Source organism: Orbicella franksi, chromosome 11 (genome assembly GCF_964199315.1).
Source record: "Orbicella franksi chromosome 11, jaOrbFran1.1, whole genome shotgun sequence".
Taxonomy (NCBI): Eukaryota; Metazoa; Cnidaria; class Anthozoa; order Scleractinia; family Merulinidae; genus Orbicella; species Orbicella franksi.
The window spans coordinates 17,026,380-17,047,363 of NC_138155.1; the positions used below are offsets into that span (position 1 = coordinate 17,026,380).

A 20,984-nucleotide genomic window follows, 5' to 3' on the forward strand; every position below is an offset into this window, starting at 1 on the left:
GACAGAATTAGGTGTGTTTTAGTGACTTGATATTTGACAAAATTATGTGCATGTTAGTGACTTTATATTTGACAGAATTATATGTGTGTTACTGACTTTGTATTTAACAGAATTATATGTGTTTTAGTGACTTCATATTTGACAGAATTGTGTGTGTTTTAGTGACTTCATATTTAACAGAATTATGTGTGTGTTAGTGACTTTATATTTGACAGAATTATATGTGTTCTAGTGACTTCATATTTGACAGAATTGTGTGTGTTTTAGTGACTTCATATTTAACAGAATTATGTATGTTTTAGTGACTTTATATTTAACCAAATTGTGTTTGAGTGACTTCATATTTTACAGAATTGTGTGTGTTTTAGTGACTTCATATTTGACAGAATTGTTTGTCTTAATTATAAGGACTTCATATTTGACAGAATTATGTGTGTTTTAGTGACTTCATATTTAACAGAATTATGTGTGTGTTAGTGACTTTATATTTGACAGAATTATATGTGTTAGTGACCTTATATTTGACAGAATAATAAGTGTGTTAGTGACTTCATATTTGACAGAATTATGTGTGTTTTACTCACTTCATATTTAACAGACTTATGTGTGTGTTAGTGACTTCATATTTAACAGAATTATGTGTGTTTTAGTGACTTTTCGGGTATAAGGCCAGTTTGTGATGCTAATCATAAATAGAATGCACCTCATAGCATGTAATCCTGGACATTTCTCTGACTGAAATACATACACACATTCATCACTTTCATTACATCTAGTTGCTAACTGGGGACCCAATACAACTTTGGGACTACTTTGTTGAGTATTTCAGTTAAAAGGAATACATAAATGTATAACAAAAATGTCATTAAAACTTATAGATGACAGCTTTAAACAATGTCGAGGAAAAGGTTGTTGTTATTCATCGTGGTAGATGCAATAATAAAGTGTATTATCGTTTGTCTCATGATGTAGTCACTTGAGATGTAGATCGCGACGTTTCGACTGCTTACTGCTAGTCTTCTTCAGGCGATAAGGTCGACTGATTGCACGGTATCATTTATATCACAAAGGTCGGCTGTGATTGGTGCATTTCGATCCTCCTATTGTTCCATTATTCCGGCGAGTAGCTGTTCCCTCAGTGGTCCGCTGTTGTACCGTTCTCCTGTTGTTGTGTTTCTTGATTGTGGGTATCCATGCTTCAGGAATTTCGATTCCACTATCCCTGTTGATGTTGTTAGGGTGAAGTCTTATGTGAATAGCTTCCTTGACCCTACGTGTGTACCAGTGAGGATCTCGATCAATAAACTTGACCTCATTCCAGATAGGATAGTGGCCGGTCTCGTGGGTGTGTTCAGAAACAGCGGAGGTCTGGTTTCGGGCGAGTCGTATATCCCTATCGTGTTCTTTGATCCTCTCCTGCATAGATCTCCCTGTTTCCCCGATGTAGACTTTGCCGCACTCACAGGGAATCCTGTAGACAACACCATCTTGTTTAGCCGGGTTGACAGTGTCCTTTAGTCGCACTAAGTGTGACCGAAGTGTCGTGTCGGACTTAAAGACGGTGCGAATGCCTTGTTGTTCTAGGCAGCGGCGGAGAGACTCCGAAACTCCTTGGACATAAGGTAAAACGGCGGTGGATTTAAATTCCGCGACAGGCTCTCTTCTTGGGGTTGTTTGTGCCTTTGTGATCTTCTGTACAAAAGAGGAGGGATATCCGTTAGAAACAAGTACAGATGACAGATGTTTCTTCTCTCCAGCGATTACTGATGGTTTGGTGACGAGACGTTTAGCCCAGTCATACAGACATTTCACAATACCGCGCTTTACTGAACGAGGGTGGTGTGAATCATACGCTAGGTACTGATCAGTATGTGTTGGTTTCCTGTAGACACTGGTGGTAAGGTGGCCATCTGGTTCTCTGTAAACTGACGTGTCGAGAAAGGCGATCTTGTTGTTGTTCTCGATCTCCGTGGTGAAACGGATTGATGGTTGTTGACTGTTCAGGTGTTGCAGGAAGACGTCAACTCTATCCCGATCCAGGATGGTGAAAGTATCATCTACGTAGCGTTTCCAGATCTTAGGCTTGCAAGGTGCGGACTCTATTGCTTGTTCTTCAAATATCTCCATGTAGAGATTAGCAATAACCACGGATACAGGGCTCCCCATGGCTGTGCCGTCTCGTTGTTCGTAAATCGATCCGTTGTACTGGAAGTACGTAGATCTTAATACGAAATTCAAGAGGTCCGCGATTTGAACTGGTGTAAGTGTCGTGCGGTCAGCCAGGCCTGCGTCGTTCTCCATTTTTTGTAGCGCGGCTTGTACGGCGCCCTCGATCGGTACATTGGTAAACAGTGACTCTACGTTGAAAGACACCATGATCTCGTGGTCCTGGATCTCTTCACTGGTGATGGTGGAAGCGAAGTCAGTTGAGTTCTTCACTGTGAAGTTCGAGTTACCTGCAAGAGGAGATAATATGTTAGCCAAGAAAGCAGACAGGTCGTATGCAAAGGTGTTGACACACGACACAATTGGCCTAAGCGGTGTGTCGGCCTTGTGGATCTTCGGCAAACCATAGATCCTAGGTGGTTGTTTGTGTCGAGGTCTGATCTTATTATAAACCGCCTCTGATATGTGTCCACTCCGTTTCAGGGTTAGCAGCTTCTCAGATAGCTTCCGGGTCAAGCGGTCTGTCGGATCTTTGTTGAGCAGCTGGTACGGTCCGGAATCAATTAGTGCTGACATTTTTGTGTGGTATGTGTCAGCGTCCAGGATTACGCTAGCGCGTCCTTTGTCGGCCGGAAGGACCATGATTGAGTTGTCCTCTTTTAAGCTTTTAAGAGCCTCCTGCTGTTCCTTCGTGATGTTGGGCGTGGGTGGTTGTGCCTGTTGAAGGATGGTGTTGACGGATCTCCTGACTGTGTCTGCTCGCTCCGCATCTAGTGGCCTGACTGCTGACTCAATTTTGGCCATGATCTCGGTGGCTGATCTCAACTGACTTCGCCTCCACCATCACCAGTGAAGAGATCTAGGACCACGAGATCATGGTGTCTTTCGACGTAGAGTCACTGTTTACCAACGTACCGATCGAGGGCGCCGTGCAAGCCGCGCTACAAAAAATGGAGAACGACGCAGGCCTGGCTGACCGCACGACACTTACACCAGTTCAAATCGCGGACCTCTTGAATTTCGTATTAAGATCTACGTACTTCCAGTACAACGGATCGAGACGAGACGAGACGGCACAGCCATGGGGAGCCCTGTATCCGCGGTTATTGCTAATCTCTACATGGAGATATTTGAAGAACAAGCAATAGAGTCCGCACCTTGCAAGCCTAAGATCTGGAAACGCTACGTAGATGATACTTTCACCATTCTGGATCGGGATAGAGTTGACGTCTTCCTGCAACACCTGAACAGTCAACAACCATCAATCCGTTTCACCATGGAGATCGAGAACAACAACAAGATCGCCTTTCTTGACACGTCAGTTTACAGAGAACCTGATGGCCGCCTTACCACCAGTGTCTACAGGAAACCAACACATACTGATCAGTACCTAGCCTATGATTCACACCACCCTCGTTCAGTAAAGCGCGGTATTGTGAAGTGTCTGTACGACTGGGCTAAATGTCTCGTCACCAAACCATCAGTAATCGCTGGAGAGAAGAAACATCTGTCATCTGTACTTGTTTCTAACGGATATCCCTCCTCTTTTGTACAGAAGATCACAAAGGCACAAACAACCCCAAGAAGAGAGCCTGTCGCGGAATTTAAATCCACCGCCGTTTTACCTTATGTCCAAGGAGTTTCGGAGTCTCTCCGCCGCTGCCTAGAACAACAAGGCATTCGCACCGTCTTTAAGTCCGACACGACACTTCGGTCACACTTAGTGCGACCAAAGGACACCGTCAACCCGGCTAAACAAGATGGTGTTGTCTACAGGATTCCCTGTGAGTGCGGCAAAGTCTACATCGGGGAAACAGGGAGATCTATGCAGGAGAGGATCAAAGAACACGACAGGGATATACGACTCGCCCGAAACCAGACCTCCGCCGTTTCTGAACACACCCACGAGACCGGCCACTATCCTATCTGGAATGAGGTCAAGTTTATTGATCGAGATCCTCACTGGTACACACATAGGGTCAAGGAAGCTATTCACATAAGACTTCACCCTAACAACATCAACAGGGATAGTGGAATCGAAATTCCTGAAGCATGGATACCCACAATCAAGAAACACAACAACAGGAGAACGGTACAACAGCGGACCACTGAGGGAACAGCTACTCGCCAGAATAATGGAACAATAGGATCGAAATGCACCAATCACAGCCGACCTTTGTGATATAAATGATACCGTGCAATCAGTCGACCTTATCGCCTGAAGAAGACTAACAGTAAGCAGTCGAAACGTCGCAATCTACATCTCAAGTGACTACATCGTGAGACAAACGATAATACACTTTATTATAGCTTTAAACAATTACCAAAGAATTCCTACAAACACAACTTCACCAGATTCAATCTGTTCAAAGTATGAGCATTACGGGTGTATCTGTTGGATGCAGAGGCAGTAAACCGCAGCCATATGTTACTAGTGCGTGCAGTTTAAATTCCATCAGCTCAAGCAGTATCAACAGATATTAGGAAGAATAAGAATTGTTCAAATAGTTATACCTTGATAGCCAGTAGCTGTAAGGAAGGAGTAAACGAAAAAGAATAGGATAACTATTCTAAGAAGAGTCTTTGTTTTCTGTTGGCAGGAGATAGTACTGTATAAGCTCTGAAGCTTTCTTAAAACTGCTATCACTCTCAAGATAACTCCATGAGCAGCACCTGTAAAGTGATTGACACACTTCCTATCATTTGAGTAACAGGAACAAGCAACAAATATCAGTATAGCACATGTATTAGGCTAGGGAAGCCACAAGGTTCAAACTGAAATCTTTTATAAAACACTCTCAACACAGAAAAGTGAACCTTTTTGCATACTGTCCATACAAAATTAAAAGAAAATGGTACCCTTTTCACTTTCATGTACCTACAGTACAAATGCTGCACTGAACCCTTTTCTATACTAGTACTCTTGATTGAGTGAACCCTTTAAATACTTGGATGACTTAGCTATCAGGTCTACATGTGTCTGTTCTAGATAACATTTTTGAGACTGTCATTTCAATACTTATGAGATTGATTTATTTGTTAATAGTAAACTCTCTATGTAGAAAATATGAAATGCTATGGTCTACCATTACTTTAGAAGGTCTGAGACATATTGTACATATTCCCACAGTAAGAAAACACAGCCAATCCACCCCTACTTAAGTGTGAGTACCCTCTGGATAAGATCACTTTTAAATCTTACGTTTTCTACATCTTGAAACTATAATTACCATGCTGTAGTCTGGGAGGCACGGTTACTTTACTTGAAGTATTGACAACTGAGCTAGCACAGCTCTCCACCTGAAAAGAGGAAGTCAAAGTATGGAATGTCATAATAGTTTGTAATGTTCAAGTTTTTGTGAAGGGTATTTGATTGTCCAGGCTAATACTTCAAGGCATATTAGCCTTGTCCTTTACATTGACTCTAGATCTGTAGTTGCATTAATGAAGTCAATCTTAGCAGAGAAGAAGCAATAGAATTCACTTAACTTAAAAATTATATCCTCCAACTGAACTTCAAGAGGAAAAAAAATTTATTCATAATTTAGTACAGCTATTGTCTCCAGTCATGATCCCAATGAAAAATCAGCCACATACAAAACTAACAGCCCAAGTTTGTCACCCTGTTCACAGTGATTGAACATCATGCACTCTACAAGACATGCTTGGCTATACCTTGTGATCACCTCGTTTTGCAGTGTCTGTTAAAGGCATTTGCCAGCAAACACACTTAGGCACATATAAGGTCAGCATTAGTAGCATAATTTTTGTAAACAACAACTGACTGGAAGTTTAGTCAAAACGATCAAACTGCTACAATCTGATTTTAAAGGACTGATGACAGTGCATAACCATTCTATAAAGACTGGAAATTTAAGTTTTATATTTTGCACATTTATATATTGATAATGTCTTAAAATAATACCTTCTCTTTGCCACGAGGTCTTGCAAAATGGAGCAATATCTGGAATGGAAACAGTTAAATTGTTTATGAGAACATTTTAAAGTTCCATACTTGTGATTGCAGGCCCCTTGTCAGAAACAAGGTAAAAGTTGACTTTATTATGACGCAAACCCTCCCACTTCTCAAATCCTCCAAATTATTAAGAGTCGTCAAGTGCTGTTTCACCAAACAAAAGGAAATCATAAATTGATCAATTTCATTTCATCTTAAATTATGGAAAATTGCTAAAAATTGTTGCTTCTTACAGTATTTCCTATTTGTGGCTTTTAGGGCTAAGCTACTTGTGAGGATTTATCCTGGCAGGGACTCCTTGTATACAGATCTTATAATAACTTACATGTACCTTACTTTATACTACAGGCTGAGAAATTTCTGCAATGTGATTGGCTAAGACAAGTAGTATTTGAGCCAAATTTAAAATACATGCACTTACATGTAAAATTAAATATCAATACTGGCTTGTGATATTTCAAAACTCCCCAAGTATCACTTGCCGCTTTGCGGCTTGTGAGATTTTGGTGAATTTTGAAATACAGTACCAATTGCAGCATTCATCCCAAATACCCCCAGAAACCATGCTTTTTCCTATACTAATTACACAGCTATAATAGTCTCTTACCTCTCTTTGCTCAGGAGTTAGAACTTGATTTCTCCTTAGAAATCGTTGAATGTTTTCAAACAATCCTTGAGGAAACAGAATATGCTTGATATAACACCCTGCTATTTGACAGTATTTAAGTTCCAGGGAGAAGTTTTCTTCGCATTCCAGCCATTTCTCTGCAAGTTCAGCAGCCTCATCATACTTGGATGCTTTCAGAAGCATGTAAATACTGTCATGGGTATGAAAGTTACATGTTTTAAATAATTGAAACTTTTATACACACATCAGATGGAAAGCGCAAAACAACTGATTGGGGAAGTTGCTAAATAAAAAATGATGGGAACAGTTTATTACAATATTGTTGAATTACATGCTACAGTTAAACAAGAAATGCCAAAATTGTAGTCATGGATGGACATCAGTAAAATAAGTCTAAAATGGTGTTTGACACAGACTTGTCCACAGTGAAGGCATGATTTATTATATGCCCTGGCCAAATTGTTTGGCAGTTGCCCAATCATAGAATTATTGTTACCAACAGGAGCTGCCATCAGGCTATTGTGTTCTAGGCTGTTGCCAAGGCTCTATCTGTGTGCCTATATAATAGACAAAATTACACTGACAGCAACTGAATTTGTAAACCACATCTCTTAATAACTATTTGTAAAATATAGCATTTTTCTTTTATTGACAGAGACTTTTTCTTGAGGCTTGATATTCCTAGAGAGACCACAATCGCTTTAGAATGATCATTTTGGCTATTGAGTGGAGGGCTATTCTGATATTGATGTTTCTGTCCTTAGGACTTGAGTTATTACAGACAATTTTGTTCCTTCATTGCACAAAAAAAAGTGTTGAATCAAGGGATAGCAATTACCCACACCAAACCAGGCCTCAAACTGATCAAACTAGGGCCTGCTAAAAATTGCTAACATTTTAGAACAAACCATGCACTTTGTAGTGAGATCACTTTTACGAGCATAAGTATGTGCCAAGCGATCTCCAAACCTCAGTAGACAGTGAGAATGAAAAACCCCTCCCAGAAAATGAAAGCAAAATCTTATAACGTGCACGAGTTATTTAGAAAAAAAAAGTTTTTTAACAAAAGTTAATAAAACAGCTAGGTATCATAATCCTCATAGCGCGTCGACTTTTTGTGCAAGACAGCTTCCTGTTGTAGCTCTTATTACAAGGGCCTCATTAGCATTTTTCTTTGTTTTCACGCTTTTTCGCTATTTCGAATTAATTTGTTCTTCCATGCTACATATCACTCCACATTGAGGTCACAAAACATGCTAAAAAAAGAAAGAGGAAAGTCCTTGGACAGTGAAAAAAATCAAAGCCAGGACCTAAGAAGAAGACAAAAGCGCAATTTCTCGAAGACAAGAAAACTTTGACAAACAGCAGCAAGAGATTGTGCGTACTCATAACTGTACTCTTACCCTGCTTATTTCTCTAATTGTTTTTCCCCATTGAACACAAGTAGTGAAGACAGCTCTATAAATGCATGCTGAAGTGCAACAAGGAGAAGGTGACTGTTACACTATTATTTCCTTGGAATTCGTATGAAAATCATTTTGCTCACTGTGAACAATAGGGGTACCATGATTTCATTGGCTGGCAGCATATTTTGTTCACATACATCTGAGCAAAGGCTTGACATGTTTACGACTCTCCAAACCGCAATAACAGGAGCAACAGGGCATCGGCAATTTTTTATCTCGTAGATATTTCTCTTGTGACAGGCGTGAACGCAACAAGGTCAGCAAATTATTTGATGCTAAACCTTTATGGGTCTATGAAAAGATAACCAATAAGAACACAGGAAAACCCTGACACAGTTTGAGAAATTGATGCTTGCTGATTGAAACTGTGCAGTTCTTAAACATCACTGCTTGCGTTTGATACCCGATTAATTCAGCTGAATGACAGTTGGTGGTTTTCTGTTTTCCAGCTTCTTTCTTCTCAACAAAGGCACAGCCAAAACAGTGGATATTTTTTCTGAATTCTACAGTTTATAACCTTTCTATTGATATATAGTTTGTGGTAGTTTCCTTAAAAACAATGCTGGTACGAATTTTTTTTCTAAAGGGCACCCATGACGGTATTGTGTAACCTTAAAAATGAATAACATGACTGTGTCAACATAATGTGACCAGTCAACATGACCGGCAAGTGAAGTTTTTGGCCAGTCAAGTCACCATTCTGGCCGGACATTGTCCATTGACCAGCCGTTATTTTGAGCCTTGTTTTGAATTGCCTTGGCCAGTACCTCCACTGCCAGAATAAATAAACATGGTGACTTGTAAAAATTACTTGACTACCCATTGTTGAGAAAAAAGCTTTCAATCCTGCAATAAAAAGTTCTCACCCAATTTATAATTGATAGACCCAAAAAAGCGCTATGTATCCAAAATGAACAGCCATTTAATTGAATGAAACGCTTTTTCGAAATCTATGAAAAGTAATACACCTGGTACACTATGCCTTAGGGAGGTGCGGGGGCCTCATGGTTAGTGCGTTTGTCTCCGGATCGAGCAGTCCGGGTTTGAGCCCTGGCCAGGGACATTGCGTTGTGTTCTTGGGCAAGACACTTTACTCTCACAGTGCCTCTCACCACCCAGGTGTATAAATGGGTACCGGCGAACTTAATGCTGGGGGTAACCCTGCGATGGACTAGCATCCCATCCAGGGGGGAGTAGAAATACTCCTGGTCGCTTCATGCTACAGAAACCGGGATAAGCTCCGGCCTGATGGGCCACTTGGCTCGTATGCAGACTTTACCTTTTTACCTTACACTATGCAATGCAGCGTATTGCATGATGCCATCAACAAGTCGTATATTTTCACTGATGAGCCTTCCTTTCATAAACCCTGTAGATGATCATTGTTTATAAGCTTTGGAAGCCCGGCGTTAATATGGTTCACAATAGTTTTCGCTGCAATTTTATAGTCTAGGGTGATTGGGTGCCAGTTTTTTATATAAAAAAGGCTCTGTGTCTTTTTTTGGAGTACGTTCATCAATTCCATACCCATGAGTGATGGATAAGCAGCCAGGTTGAAAGGCTACATTAAGGGCTGAGAATAAATATTAAATACAGAAATTCCACTCCCCTATAGAACTCAACCTGAAGGTCATCTGTGCCAGGCATATTTTTGTCAGAATCCATAGGTTTCAAGGCTTCTTCCACGCATTCTGTTTCGGTTAAGATACTGTTGCAAGACTACAGTAAAACCCCGCATAAACGAACAAGTGGATTAAGAACACTCAGGCTGAAATTTGGTCAAAAAAGTACCATATACATAGGAACGCATTCAGCCTGAAAGATGAAAATTGTTCTTATATAAAAAAATTGGCTGCCAGTTAGATTAGAATAACCTACTAGGGTACAGTATTAAGTACAGTACTGAGTAGATCAATATACATGTATGTGCTATACATTAATTAATTAAAATGTTGTGCTTTCACATTGATTTCATCTGTTGGTAGTCTATGCAGTATTTAATTTTTAGAAACAATTTTAAGAACACCTTAAGAACATTTTCAGGCTGATTTTGCAGAAAACACCTGATATAGAAGAACAAAATCAGCCTGAAACCCCAAAACATGTGTTCTTTTATGTGGGTTTTTACTGTATTGGTCCTCAGGGTTAAAAAAGTCTTGTTATCTTACTGAAAAAAATTAAAGTGTGTGGAGTTTTCTATTTTCAAGGTGTCCAGATGTTTATAAAAAGATTCGCATTTGGATAAAGTGTCTTTGTCTGATGCGACTATTTAGTTTTCTCTTCACCTTCATTATACCACTTTGACTTTGACAAAAGAATAGCTCCTTTGGTTTGTTATTCAATAATGTTTTTCATGTTCTTCTTTAAGGACCTTAATATGCTCAGATGCATTTTGATTTAAGGGGTCAACAACAATTGCATCGTGCTGCTGTTCTCTAAAAACACAATTTCTATTTCCAACGCCTGTTCTCTTCCACTTTTCTTTCTTTTCATAGATTCTTGATGCACTTTCATGTTTATCATCTCCCATTATAGTGAGGGATTGATAAGTTTTTTTATCTTTATATTCATTAACTGTTTCTGGTATTGTTGCTTTTATTTTTTCAACGAAGGTGGTGTCAGAAAGAAGGGACATGTTTAGCTTCCAGAAACCATTTCCCTTTGGGTTTGAGTGGACAGATAGGTTGAGTGTTATCATTGAGTGATCAGTTTTGAAACCTGCAGTGATGTCTGTATGAGTACAATTACATAGCGTGGTCTGCATGAATATCTGGTTGTCTCTACCTCCAGGTACATGTAAACCTCTTGCTTTCTGGATTAAGGATTTTCTAAACATCACATAGCTACAGATTTTCTATTGCATTTTGCACTACTTTTAAAGCATTTTGGTGTGTTCTGGCAATACCATTTTTCATCTCTTCGTCACTAATGTCTAATACTAAATTAAAATCAGTGATTACAATTTCATCACACTTGAAGTTAGGGAGGCGATCAAAGAAAACATGATTGTCATTGTTAGGAGGGAAGACCTTGGCCAAGGTCAACAGTACACATCTTGCAAGGTCAAAAAATACACATCTCACAAAATTTAGTCAAATTTCTAGAGATTACCATTCAGTACCCCTTACAAGCTGTATCACCGTGTTCACTTGAAGCAAGCACAGTGCAGTAGGACATCATAATAAGCACAAAATCTAGAAAAGCCTGCAGAGGAGGCAGCACTATTAGTGCTTTGTGAAATTCTCCTTTTTTCATACGCTTTACCTGTAATGCCTCTCAGGGGTAAAAAGTACATCCACATTCAATAATTACGGTCCTAAATTGATTAATTTTGTAAATCAATAAACTGAAAATGTAAACTTGCCATAGTTCCAGCACCTCAGCAGGAAACCCTTCAGAGCTTCCAAAAATCTGACTAGCAAATGTAACAGCTTCTCCACACTGATTTCTTTCTGCATAGGCTTGTATTCCAATAACTGCAAAATCCTTGGAAGATTCCCTATCAGAAAAATATGATACATTTAGTGAGCATACACAGATAAATAGGATACAAAAGTAACAGTTTCAAGCAGAACAACCACAAACTTCAAGCAGTTCCTCTTCTGGGTCTATAGATTTCAGAGTACAAGTGAGTGGGAATCAGAATGAGTGGCTGTAACCAAAGGTCAGAACACTGCCTGCTTTTCTGTTTTTGATGCACTACAATTGCCATTGAATTTTTGGTGAGGGTTTCACCCAGTTCTGAAACACTTGTTTTCCCTTGTTTTAGATCTTGTAATAGTTCCATAATCTACCCAAGAATATTTAACAATGATGAGCTTGAAATGTTTATAATGTGATATGTTAGTACGACCACATATTTTACTTCCTTTTGTTCAGCACGTTAGTACGACTGCATATTTTACCTACACCTGTACTGTCCTTCAGTACGTTAGTATGACCACATAATTTCCTTGCTTTTCTTTCATACGTTAGTATATGACCACATATTTTACTTACTTTTATTTATAAGTATGTTAGTTTGACTGCATATTTTACTATCCCTCAGTAAGTTAGTGTAACCACATACATGTACTTAATGTGTGGTTCCAGAAAATATCCATACCCCCCACGGAGGGTTTTTCCCTGTTTCACCCCCACCCCCCTGGATTTTCCATTTTTGGGGCTTCATGGCACTGCCCCCACCCCCTGGAATTTCCATGATTTTTCTACTTGAGCTCCCCTGCCCCTCGGAAATTCCATATCCATAAATAACAAGACTTAACTCATTAATTGTACTAAAATTTAGCCGCAGCTGTTTATAGTTACATTGTAGACGAAGACATACTTTTTCACGGTAGATGGCAGACATGGCACGTTCCTTCATGTCATGTTAAAATGTTTGAACTGGCGTTTGAATTAATAAACAACTGACTTAGAAGTGCTTCACTCCCAAATGGCATAGCACCTGACTTTTTCTTCATTAAATTAAAAGAAGTTTTCATACAAGAATCTCGGAATGTACATAAAGCTCATTCAAATAACCCAGTCAAAGTTTTAATTTATGCATGGTCAAAACAACATATCAAATTACTTTACACACTCAGTAAAGTTGTCATGCAACATTTTTTTCAAAACAGCTGTTTCCCAATTTAAGGGGTCAACAACAATTGCATCGTGCTGCTGTTCTCTAAAAACACAATTTCTATTTCTAACGCCTGTTCTCTTCCACTTTTCTTTCTTTTCATAGATTCTTGATGCACTTTCATGTTTATCATCTCCCATTATAGTGAGGGATTGATAAGTTTTTTCATCTTTATATTCATATATATTCAAATAACCCAGTCAAAGTTTTAATTATGCATGGTCAAAACAACATATCAAATTACTTTACACACTCAGTAAAGTTGTCACGCAACATTTTTTTCAAAACAGCTGTTTCCCAAATGTCATTTTGTTGTTCTTTCATCAAAGGAATACATCAATTAAGTCATATGCTTTGTCTCTGTAGTTTGTAAATGATAACAAATTCATTTTAAGCCTTAGTTTTTTAATTTGTCATACATTTCATACATGAAACACGCATTGTTCAGTCATTCTATAAATGACATGAAATTCCGGCTACTGCTCCAATGCCCCTCACTGTCCATGGTTACATATAGTTCAAGACAAATGGCTTTGAATCGACTTTGCTCACTTAGCAAACTATTAACTACAAAGATAATGATGAAAATATGTGATAACCTCATTATGGCAAGACCGAAACGGGGAATAATTTTGTACGAGTGTCAAACAAAATAAACAAAGTACACATCTCATTTAACTGACAGCATGATTAATGCTGGAAAAAGCATCTGAGCTGCATTTAAGCTAAATACAGCACGATCTTCAAAGTATAAAATATCATCAGCTTCATTGTTCATGTATTGCTGCACCTCTTCATTGGCATTCTGTTCAACTTGACATCCAACAAAGACGATGCTTAAGATTGCCGTATGTCGTACAACGTCGGAAGAAAAATGTAAAATATATGACAAAGAATCTAACGTTCATTTCAATGGATGGAACGTTTCTGTCAGTTTGGTTACCTGAATCAATTGGGAAAGTACAATAGTATTCATTCAACCCAAGAGAAGTTTAACAGCATTTCACACCCACTGGAAAGAAAACTCTTTGAGTAGCCCCCCTCCCCTTTGGAAATTTACCTCTTTCAGACCCCCCTACCCCTTGGAATTTCCATGATCCTCCATGGGGGGGGGGGGGGTATGGATATCTCCTGGAACCACACAATTAACTTAAGTTTCCTTCAGTACGTTACAGCAACGGTAATATTCTACTAACTTTCCTTAATCAGTATGTTGTTACATGAAAACCAGGTGTAGTCAATCGATAAACCGATAATCAATATTAATTGATTGATATTGGCAGTTGATATCAATCAAAGATTGATATTAATTGCCGATAGCAATTGATGAAAATCAATGAAATCAAAATCAACAAAATCATTTACAATCATCAAGAAAATAACAAGGACAGAAATAACAGAAACATTTTGGGCTTTACCTCTTTCTTTGCTAGTTTATGCTAGGCATAGCCAATCAAAATGGAAAGGTCTATCAGAAATCAACCAATTCAATTAACACCAATCAATATCAATTGCCAATTGCTATCGACTGATATCAGCAATCAATAACAATCGAACTGACACAATTTCTTCAGCGATTGGCAAACATTGATAACAATTGATAATTACTGTCTTCTGGAACAACACAAGATGTGCATCTTCAGCATGCTACTAGATTATATTTCCCTTTTGGCCTCCTCCGAGATCTATTCTTATGTTTGTTTCCTAATGCAAATAATTGAAACCATTAGAACACTGACTCTGTTTTTTTTTTTTATTCCGCATCATCTAAATGCTGATGCTACAATGAGACTGGAGGGTTTTACTGCTACGCTGGCCTGAGCTTCGTCTGGTGTCAAAAACTAGGAAAGAAAGAGGTATGGTTGCATTAATGTCCTGAAGGAAAGTTAGTAAAATATGCAGTCGCACTAACATACTAACGTACTGAAGGAAAGTTAGTAAGCTTTGTGGTGACACTTAAGTAACTATAGGTACCTGTCCACAGTCTCTGTTGCAAATTATGGCTAATTCGACAACCTGAGTAGTCAGCACCCCTATCCTTTTGGTTTTACTCTAGCAAAACATCGTAATTTCTAACTCTGTTATTGTTTTTGTTGTACTTGGGTGTGATCGTAGCGCCGTAGAGTTAAATATCTGGAAATGTATTCCATAGAGTTTATCTAGAAATGTGTGATTGTAGAGTCGTAGAGCTGTAAAGTTCATTATCTTGACATGTGTGATCATAGAGCCACAGAGTTCATTACGTAGAAACGATCGTTAATGAACGAGTTTAGGTGTAGGGTTGAATTAAAACTTCTACGACAAACCAAATCTGTTGGTAACCATGGTAACATGCCATTGTTTTATATATACACACAAGAGGAGAAGTACAAAGTAATTGGTGATAAATGCATAGAGGTGTAGCAATCTAGAAACAGAAACTTCTATGCCTATTCAAGCTTCATAAAACAGGCTGGGTATAGATAGACAACCCTCACGAGCGCTGTTCTTGAATCTGAAAATTATTCTTAATCGTAAGCTTAAAAATACCCAAATTGTGGGTTTTGTGCTGTTATCCTTCAGAATGTCTGCTACAACAGTTGAACTACTTGTCCTTTTTTTCTATAAGTAATAGTCAACTGGGCTACACTTTGTTGACTATTTGCTCACAGAAAACTTAGGCTTGCTATGAAATAAAGAAAGTGGTGCTGGTCAAAACATGACAAGAGTTTTGGGAGAATTCATAGACAAAGTCATGTGACAAAATCTTTGGCAACATTTTTTATATATTTACACTACCGCCTGAAGTCACATGCACATCAGAACATGTGAACCGCAAGGGGAGAACGCGTGAAGTGCACGGGGAAGGAACGAGATGAAACCATGCGCTTCACAAACGAAACCCACGCGGTTCACGAACAAAAACCTAGGTTTAAATTTTACCTCGGTCAAATGGACAAAAGAGCAACACAATAACATTTAATAGGGTACTGTTTGCTTGTTGTTTTTCTTTTCATAAATAATTTTCTCACATTTACAACTTAAAGAGAGCGTAGTAATAATAGGAAACATGAAAAGCCACAGACAACTAGGCTTGGTCGTGCATCGATAGCGTAGCGCGAGTGCCTTACTAATTTAATAAGTCAAAAAGAAAATTATTGTAATCACTAACTCGCGCAAATTCTTCTCGGAAAGTTTCATTGTGTTTTCCACTTATGCTATCGTGGGACATTATAATTAATTGAACAGGACTGAATGACATCAAATCAAGCTGACTTGCTTTCTCCTTTTTCTCTGGACTCCTTGCTAACACTGGCGCTGTTTGCTTTGAAGGCTGCCGCACACTAGCCGATTTTTTGTCATAGAACTGCAGATTTTTTGTCAGGGTCAAATCGGGTTAAAATTTGTCAGGCCATCAGCTTGCCGCACACTAGCCGAGTTTTTTTGTCATGACTAACCGTGTTGAGGCTTGGGGCCAAGTCATCCAAAATCAACATTGCACTTACTCCAATGACAAGATTCTCATGACATTTCCTAATTGGTTGAGGCGTGCACGAGCCCCGACAGACTGTCTTGCTCCACCGCCCACTAGCCGACAAGGCCTGACAAGACATTTTGAGATCTAGCACTGTCAGATATCACCCAAGCCCTGATCTTGTCGCGGACTTGTCTGAATTCACCGCACACTAGCTGACAAGTGAAGATTTTTTGTTGGCCAACAAAAAATTGATTAGTGTGCAGCGGCCTTTAGTGGTTAATTGTGGGTTAATTCAACTTAAGTGACAGTTCAGTTCATTGTTTTCCTAGAGTGTTTGATCGATGGAATCGAAGTTCTGCTGGTGAAGTTTTGGAGTACAACCTGTATTTGTTCTGACTGCTATCGACAAATTGATACTCCTTTGCAACAGTTTTTCTATGGATTTTCATTCACATCATCCTTCCTTGGAATTTTTGTACCGTTTTGAACATTTTGTTTCCTTGCTTCATCAAGGAAAAAACCCCTTAATTTAACATAGTTTGACATTACCACTCTTCCATGACCTACATATAAACAACTGCTCACTCTTTTCCTTTGGGAAATGTTAACCCTGGTAACAGTTAATTGTCACTGGCTTTCACATTTAATTCAATTACATTTGTTGACTTTTCAACCAACTAAAATTAATTCCATCCATACCTAGCCTAGCCAAAGTTTACATTATCTGAAATTGATAGAAAACAGTTCTCTAGCCAGAAAAAATGCAACCCAAGAACTCTCTGTTCATTGAAAAAAGTTTTAACCCAGCCATAAATAGATGTTATTTATATGTTTCACATACACTGGTGCGACACGATTTATACAGATTTAATATCTGTCCTCTGCTCTTTTTGTGTCAGTGAAAAAGTAGGATATTTCCTTCCTCGTGCTTGATTTTTTTTTCCTTCTAGGAAAATTTTACAACAGCACTCGATACCATGCCGGCAACATCAAATGTAAACTTAACACTTATGAAAATAATTCGCTTTCACTTAGCGACTGCAAGTGGCCCCAAGTCCCAGGTTGGTTCAAGCGCTTTAGATGTATTGGAAAGTAATGAAACTCGACTTGGATACTGGAAATAAAAGGTATTTGAATGTAATTTAAAGGGTGAATGTTCAGTTTAGTTTTACTTGTCAATAAAATAGGAAAAAAGCCTATTTGTCAACAACAAGATTGATGAAAGGCGTGCAATCGATCAAAGCATTACTCTGACAGCACTCTTAGCTCAAGCCTTAAATTGTGCATTACAGACCAATAAATCCCATGCAATATTTTGATGTTACGAACAAATTAAGACCTTTTTACAACGTTGAGAGCTTTCTGCAGACTGTAAACATTTTCAGTTATTTTCGGAAGATTTTATTCTGGTCAGTGTGTAAGGTTTCCGCTAAAAATCTCTTGGGTATTGTGGTCTAACACTGAACAATACAAGGAAATACTGAAGCAAACAAAGGCAATTAAAAGCACGAAGACATAGTCATTGAAGAACGCACAATTCCCTAGGTTTTGTCTCGGCCGATGTGCATATGACTTCAGTCAGTACTGTATGGGCTACAACTTAAAGATCATCAGAAATGGAAAGTAAAGAGTAAAGGTAAGGTTAAGTCTGCATGCGAGCCAAGTGGCCCATCAGGCCAGAGCTTATCCCGGTTTCTGTAGCATGAAGCGACTTGGAGTATTTCTACTCCCCACTGGATGGGATGCTAGTCCATCACAGGGTTAAGGGCTCGAACCCGGACCGCTCGATCCGGAGACGAGCACACTAACCATGAGGCCACCGCGCCTCCCACAGAAAGGGAAAGAGCACATCAAAAAATAGCAAACATAGTACATGTAAATGTTTTGAACCCAGGAGTTACAGAAGTTCATATAGTGTGATCATCTGGGGTGGAGGTAGTTCTGAAAAGAACTGTTGCTGGTGACTAACATTTCAACAACCTGAGCGGAAGTCATCATCACATTGACTGAGACTCTGCTCAGTGCTTAACCTGCAGTACAAACTATTTTCAGTGACTGACTCTGGAAAGCTGGTACACTAACTTAGAACAAATGCCTCTTAACAGATGTCATCAACTACCGGCACCTTACAAACGACTTATCCACAACAGAAACGAAACCAACAAGGGGACTTCTAACATACCGACTTAATTTGACTAACAATAGACAGACCTAAAACCGAAGAATTTGACTAACAATAGACCGATCGAAACTGACCAATGACTGATGACAAACTTAACACAAGTCTTTCAGCCAATACCATCATGGCTAAACTGACCAATCACTTTCAACAGACCAGACTTATAACATCATTGACTGACAAACACTATTCACTTGACCCTGAAGATGACTTCTGCCCAGGTCATCGAAATGTCAGTCACCGACAACAGTCCTTTTCAGAACTACCCTCACCCCGACAATCACACTATACGAACTACAAAAATAGCAAAGTTTGAGGCCCCTGGTATTAATGAGTAAGTTTATAGGACAGTTTGAATTAGAGGATATCTATGGAAATGTTGCTGGAGAGAAAGGTCTTGCACTCCAATAGCTTTTTCCTCGCAAATCTTCTAAATTTTTTAAAAATTCAAACCATCATAAAATCCTGTAAAATCTCATTCTTCAATGCCAAGGGTCTCAAACTTGGCCATTTTTATATTTTCGAGTTATAGCACACAATTTTATGAAAAGTAAGGTTACGTGATGGCCCGTAGCTGCAAAGGGCCTGTTATGATATGAATCTCGCTAACTGGGCATCCCAGTCCCTATCCTGTGGTAGATATATATTTTTCAATCTTGAAAGCTTATGATATATACTTAACCTTCCATTTGAGCTGAAATCAAAGTTGACTTTAACCATTAAGCTTAACCTCATGATTTACTATTAAGCTTAAAGTTCAAGCGAAATATCAGAGTTCAAACCTGCCCCGTGATGAGTTTTTTGTGTCATCGTTCTGTTTCAAGGCAAGTTCAAGGACTTCACAACAGACCTGGACTGCTTCCCGAAAACGACGGAGAACCAAAAAAGATTTCGCTTTAAAAAGTAGTTGGGAATCATCATAAAGAGGTCTTTGCGTGGTATTCATCGAAAGTCCACAACACATCAACAACCCAAGAAACCTGCCGGCGGGGAATCTGGCACGAGGAATCAGAAAGACTCTGGAGACAGATAACTTGAGCTTGATTGGCAAGTCCTTGGTCTACAAATCAACGCTAACTTCCTTCCCGAAATATCGACCACGAGAGCTAAAGACCTTCGAGAAGTTTAGAATTGGCTTATGGGGAACATTTTCAGTGAAGTCTAGCGCCATTTTGAAATCTGCTCATTCTCGTCCCCATAGCCCTTTTCGCTCCTCTTAGCCGGCGGCGCCTTGGCACGAGAACCGAAGTGCTCTGGAGGACGCTCTGGAGACTTCTCGAGACATAGGATTTTCCATTTTCCAGTCCTCAATCTCGTTCCCAGAGCCTTCGTTACCCTTGTCCAGCGGAACGGAAAACCGAAGGGGTCTTCAGTTTCCCGTTCCGCTGGACAAGGTAACGAAGGCTCTGGGAACGAGATTATCCAGTCCTAGATTCTAGGACTTCCCGTCATCATGTATGCAGTTGTAGTGTCTCTACATACTGTATGGGATTGTCAATGGCGGCCGTCGAGCCAGGATTCAAGGAATCCTTGTGTCAAGCCTTGAGTGGTATCAATCTAGAGAATGTTTCCCTCCATGTTGAACAGAAAGAGGCGATAAGGGACATTGTTGTTTTGAAGAAAGACACTAATTTTTTACCTGCTTTGGCAAGTCATTGATTTTTCAGTTATTATCCTTTGTTTTTGACTCCTAGCATGCATTAACTGAATCGTTTATTTTCGTTGTTTCACCTTTAACGCGAGATCAGACCGTGAAGCAAAATCATTTGCAGGTCAGCTGTCTAATGGTTCGGAATACTGAGACATTGAGCGAGGTTGAAATTGAAGATATCAAGCAATCGAAGTATCCAATAATTTATGACCCCCCGTACGCATTTGTTGGAAAATTAAAGAAGTTATTGGATTGTGAAGATGTGAGACGCAATATGAGAGCTGTCGTAACTGATGAAGCATATCTCGTTGTAGACTGGCAAGTATTTAATATCTGTCTTGAGTTATTCCCATGTACTACAGTATGATGTAAGGCTTTGCAAGCGAACGAATTTGCTCAGTAACTATGCTTTGGGGCCAAAAATGTGGGTTTCGACAAAACACTGACCCCCGGTCAACTGACCCCCTACTGACCCCCAACTGACCCCCCCTACTGACCCCCTATAAAATCAATGGGAAAATGAAAATTAAAAAAGCCCAGAACTATCAATGGGACCGATTCAAGTTCATCAGTAAATTTAGCTTACCTCAAACTTCCAAGATGGCAGACGCGTTGCAGATTTCCAACTCTCGTGTTCTCCTTTGACTGTTTAGTGGAGGTTTTGTTGACGGGAAATCGAGCACAGAATAAGCTTGAATATCACCAAATATTGTTTTCGTACGCATTGGAAAATGAAGCAAAGAGAAACGCTGACAAATGAGCAGGCTCGCGAAAGGTTCGTGATGGTGCGAGGGACACGAACACGCACCGCGTAAACCTCAACCGTAAGACGAATCT

The 20,984-nt window shown here is 39.4% G+C and overlaps 2 protein-coding genes across 2 annotated transcripts in view; one reads left to right on the forward strand and one right to left on the reverse strand.

The window, feature by feature from the left end:
- The window catches only part of LOC145503151 (peroxisome assembly protein 26-like), a 22,542-nt gene extending 2,704 nt beyond the window's left edge, over positions 1-19,838 (reverse strand). Inside the window, exons 1-6 of the mRNA XM_081482617.1 lie at positions 19,279-19,838; positions 11,601-11,735; positions 6,750-6,960; positions 6,092-6,130; positions 5,397-5,466; positions 4,681-4,839 (exon numbers count right to left, since the gene is read on the reverse strand). Of these exons, the coding sequence (XP_081338743.1) occupies positions 4,681-4,839; positions 5,397-5,466; positions 6,092-6,130; positions 6,750-6,960; positions 11,601-11,735; positions 19,279-19,460 (796 nt within the window). The 5' untranslated portion in view covers positions 19,461-19,838. The remainder of the gene's footprint in view (positions 1-4,680; positions 4,840-5,396; positions 5,467-6,091; positions 6,131-6,749; positions 6,961-11,600; positions 11,736-19,278) is intronic.
- LOC145503104 (uncharacterized) lies at positions 3,248-4,644 on the forward strand. Its single transcript, XM_081482549.1, has one exon. It carries the CDS (start codon positions 3,248-3,250, stop codon positions 4,346-4,348), a length of 1,101 nt encoding a protein of 366 aa, XP_081338675.1. The 3' UTR covers positions 4,349-4,644.
- Positions 19,839-20,984: the final 1,146 nt, after the last annotated feature.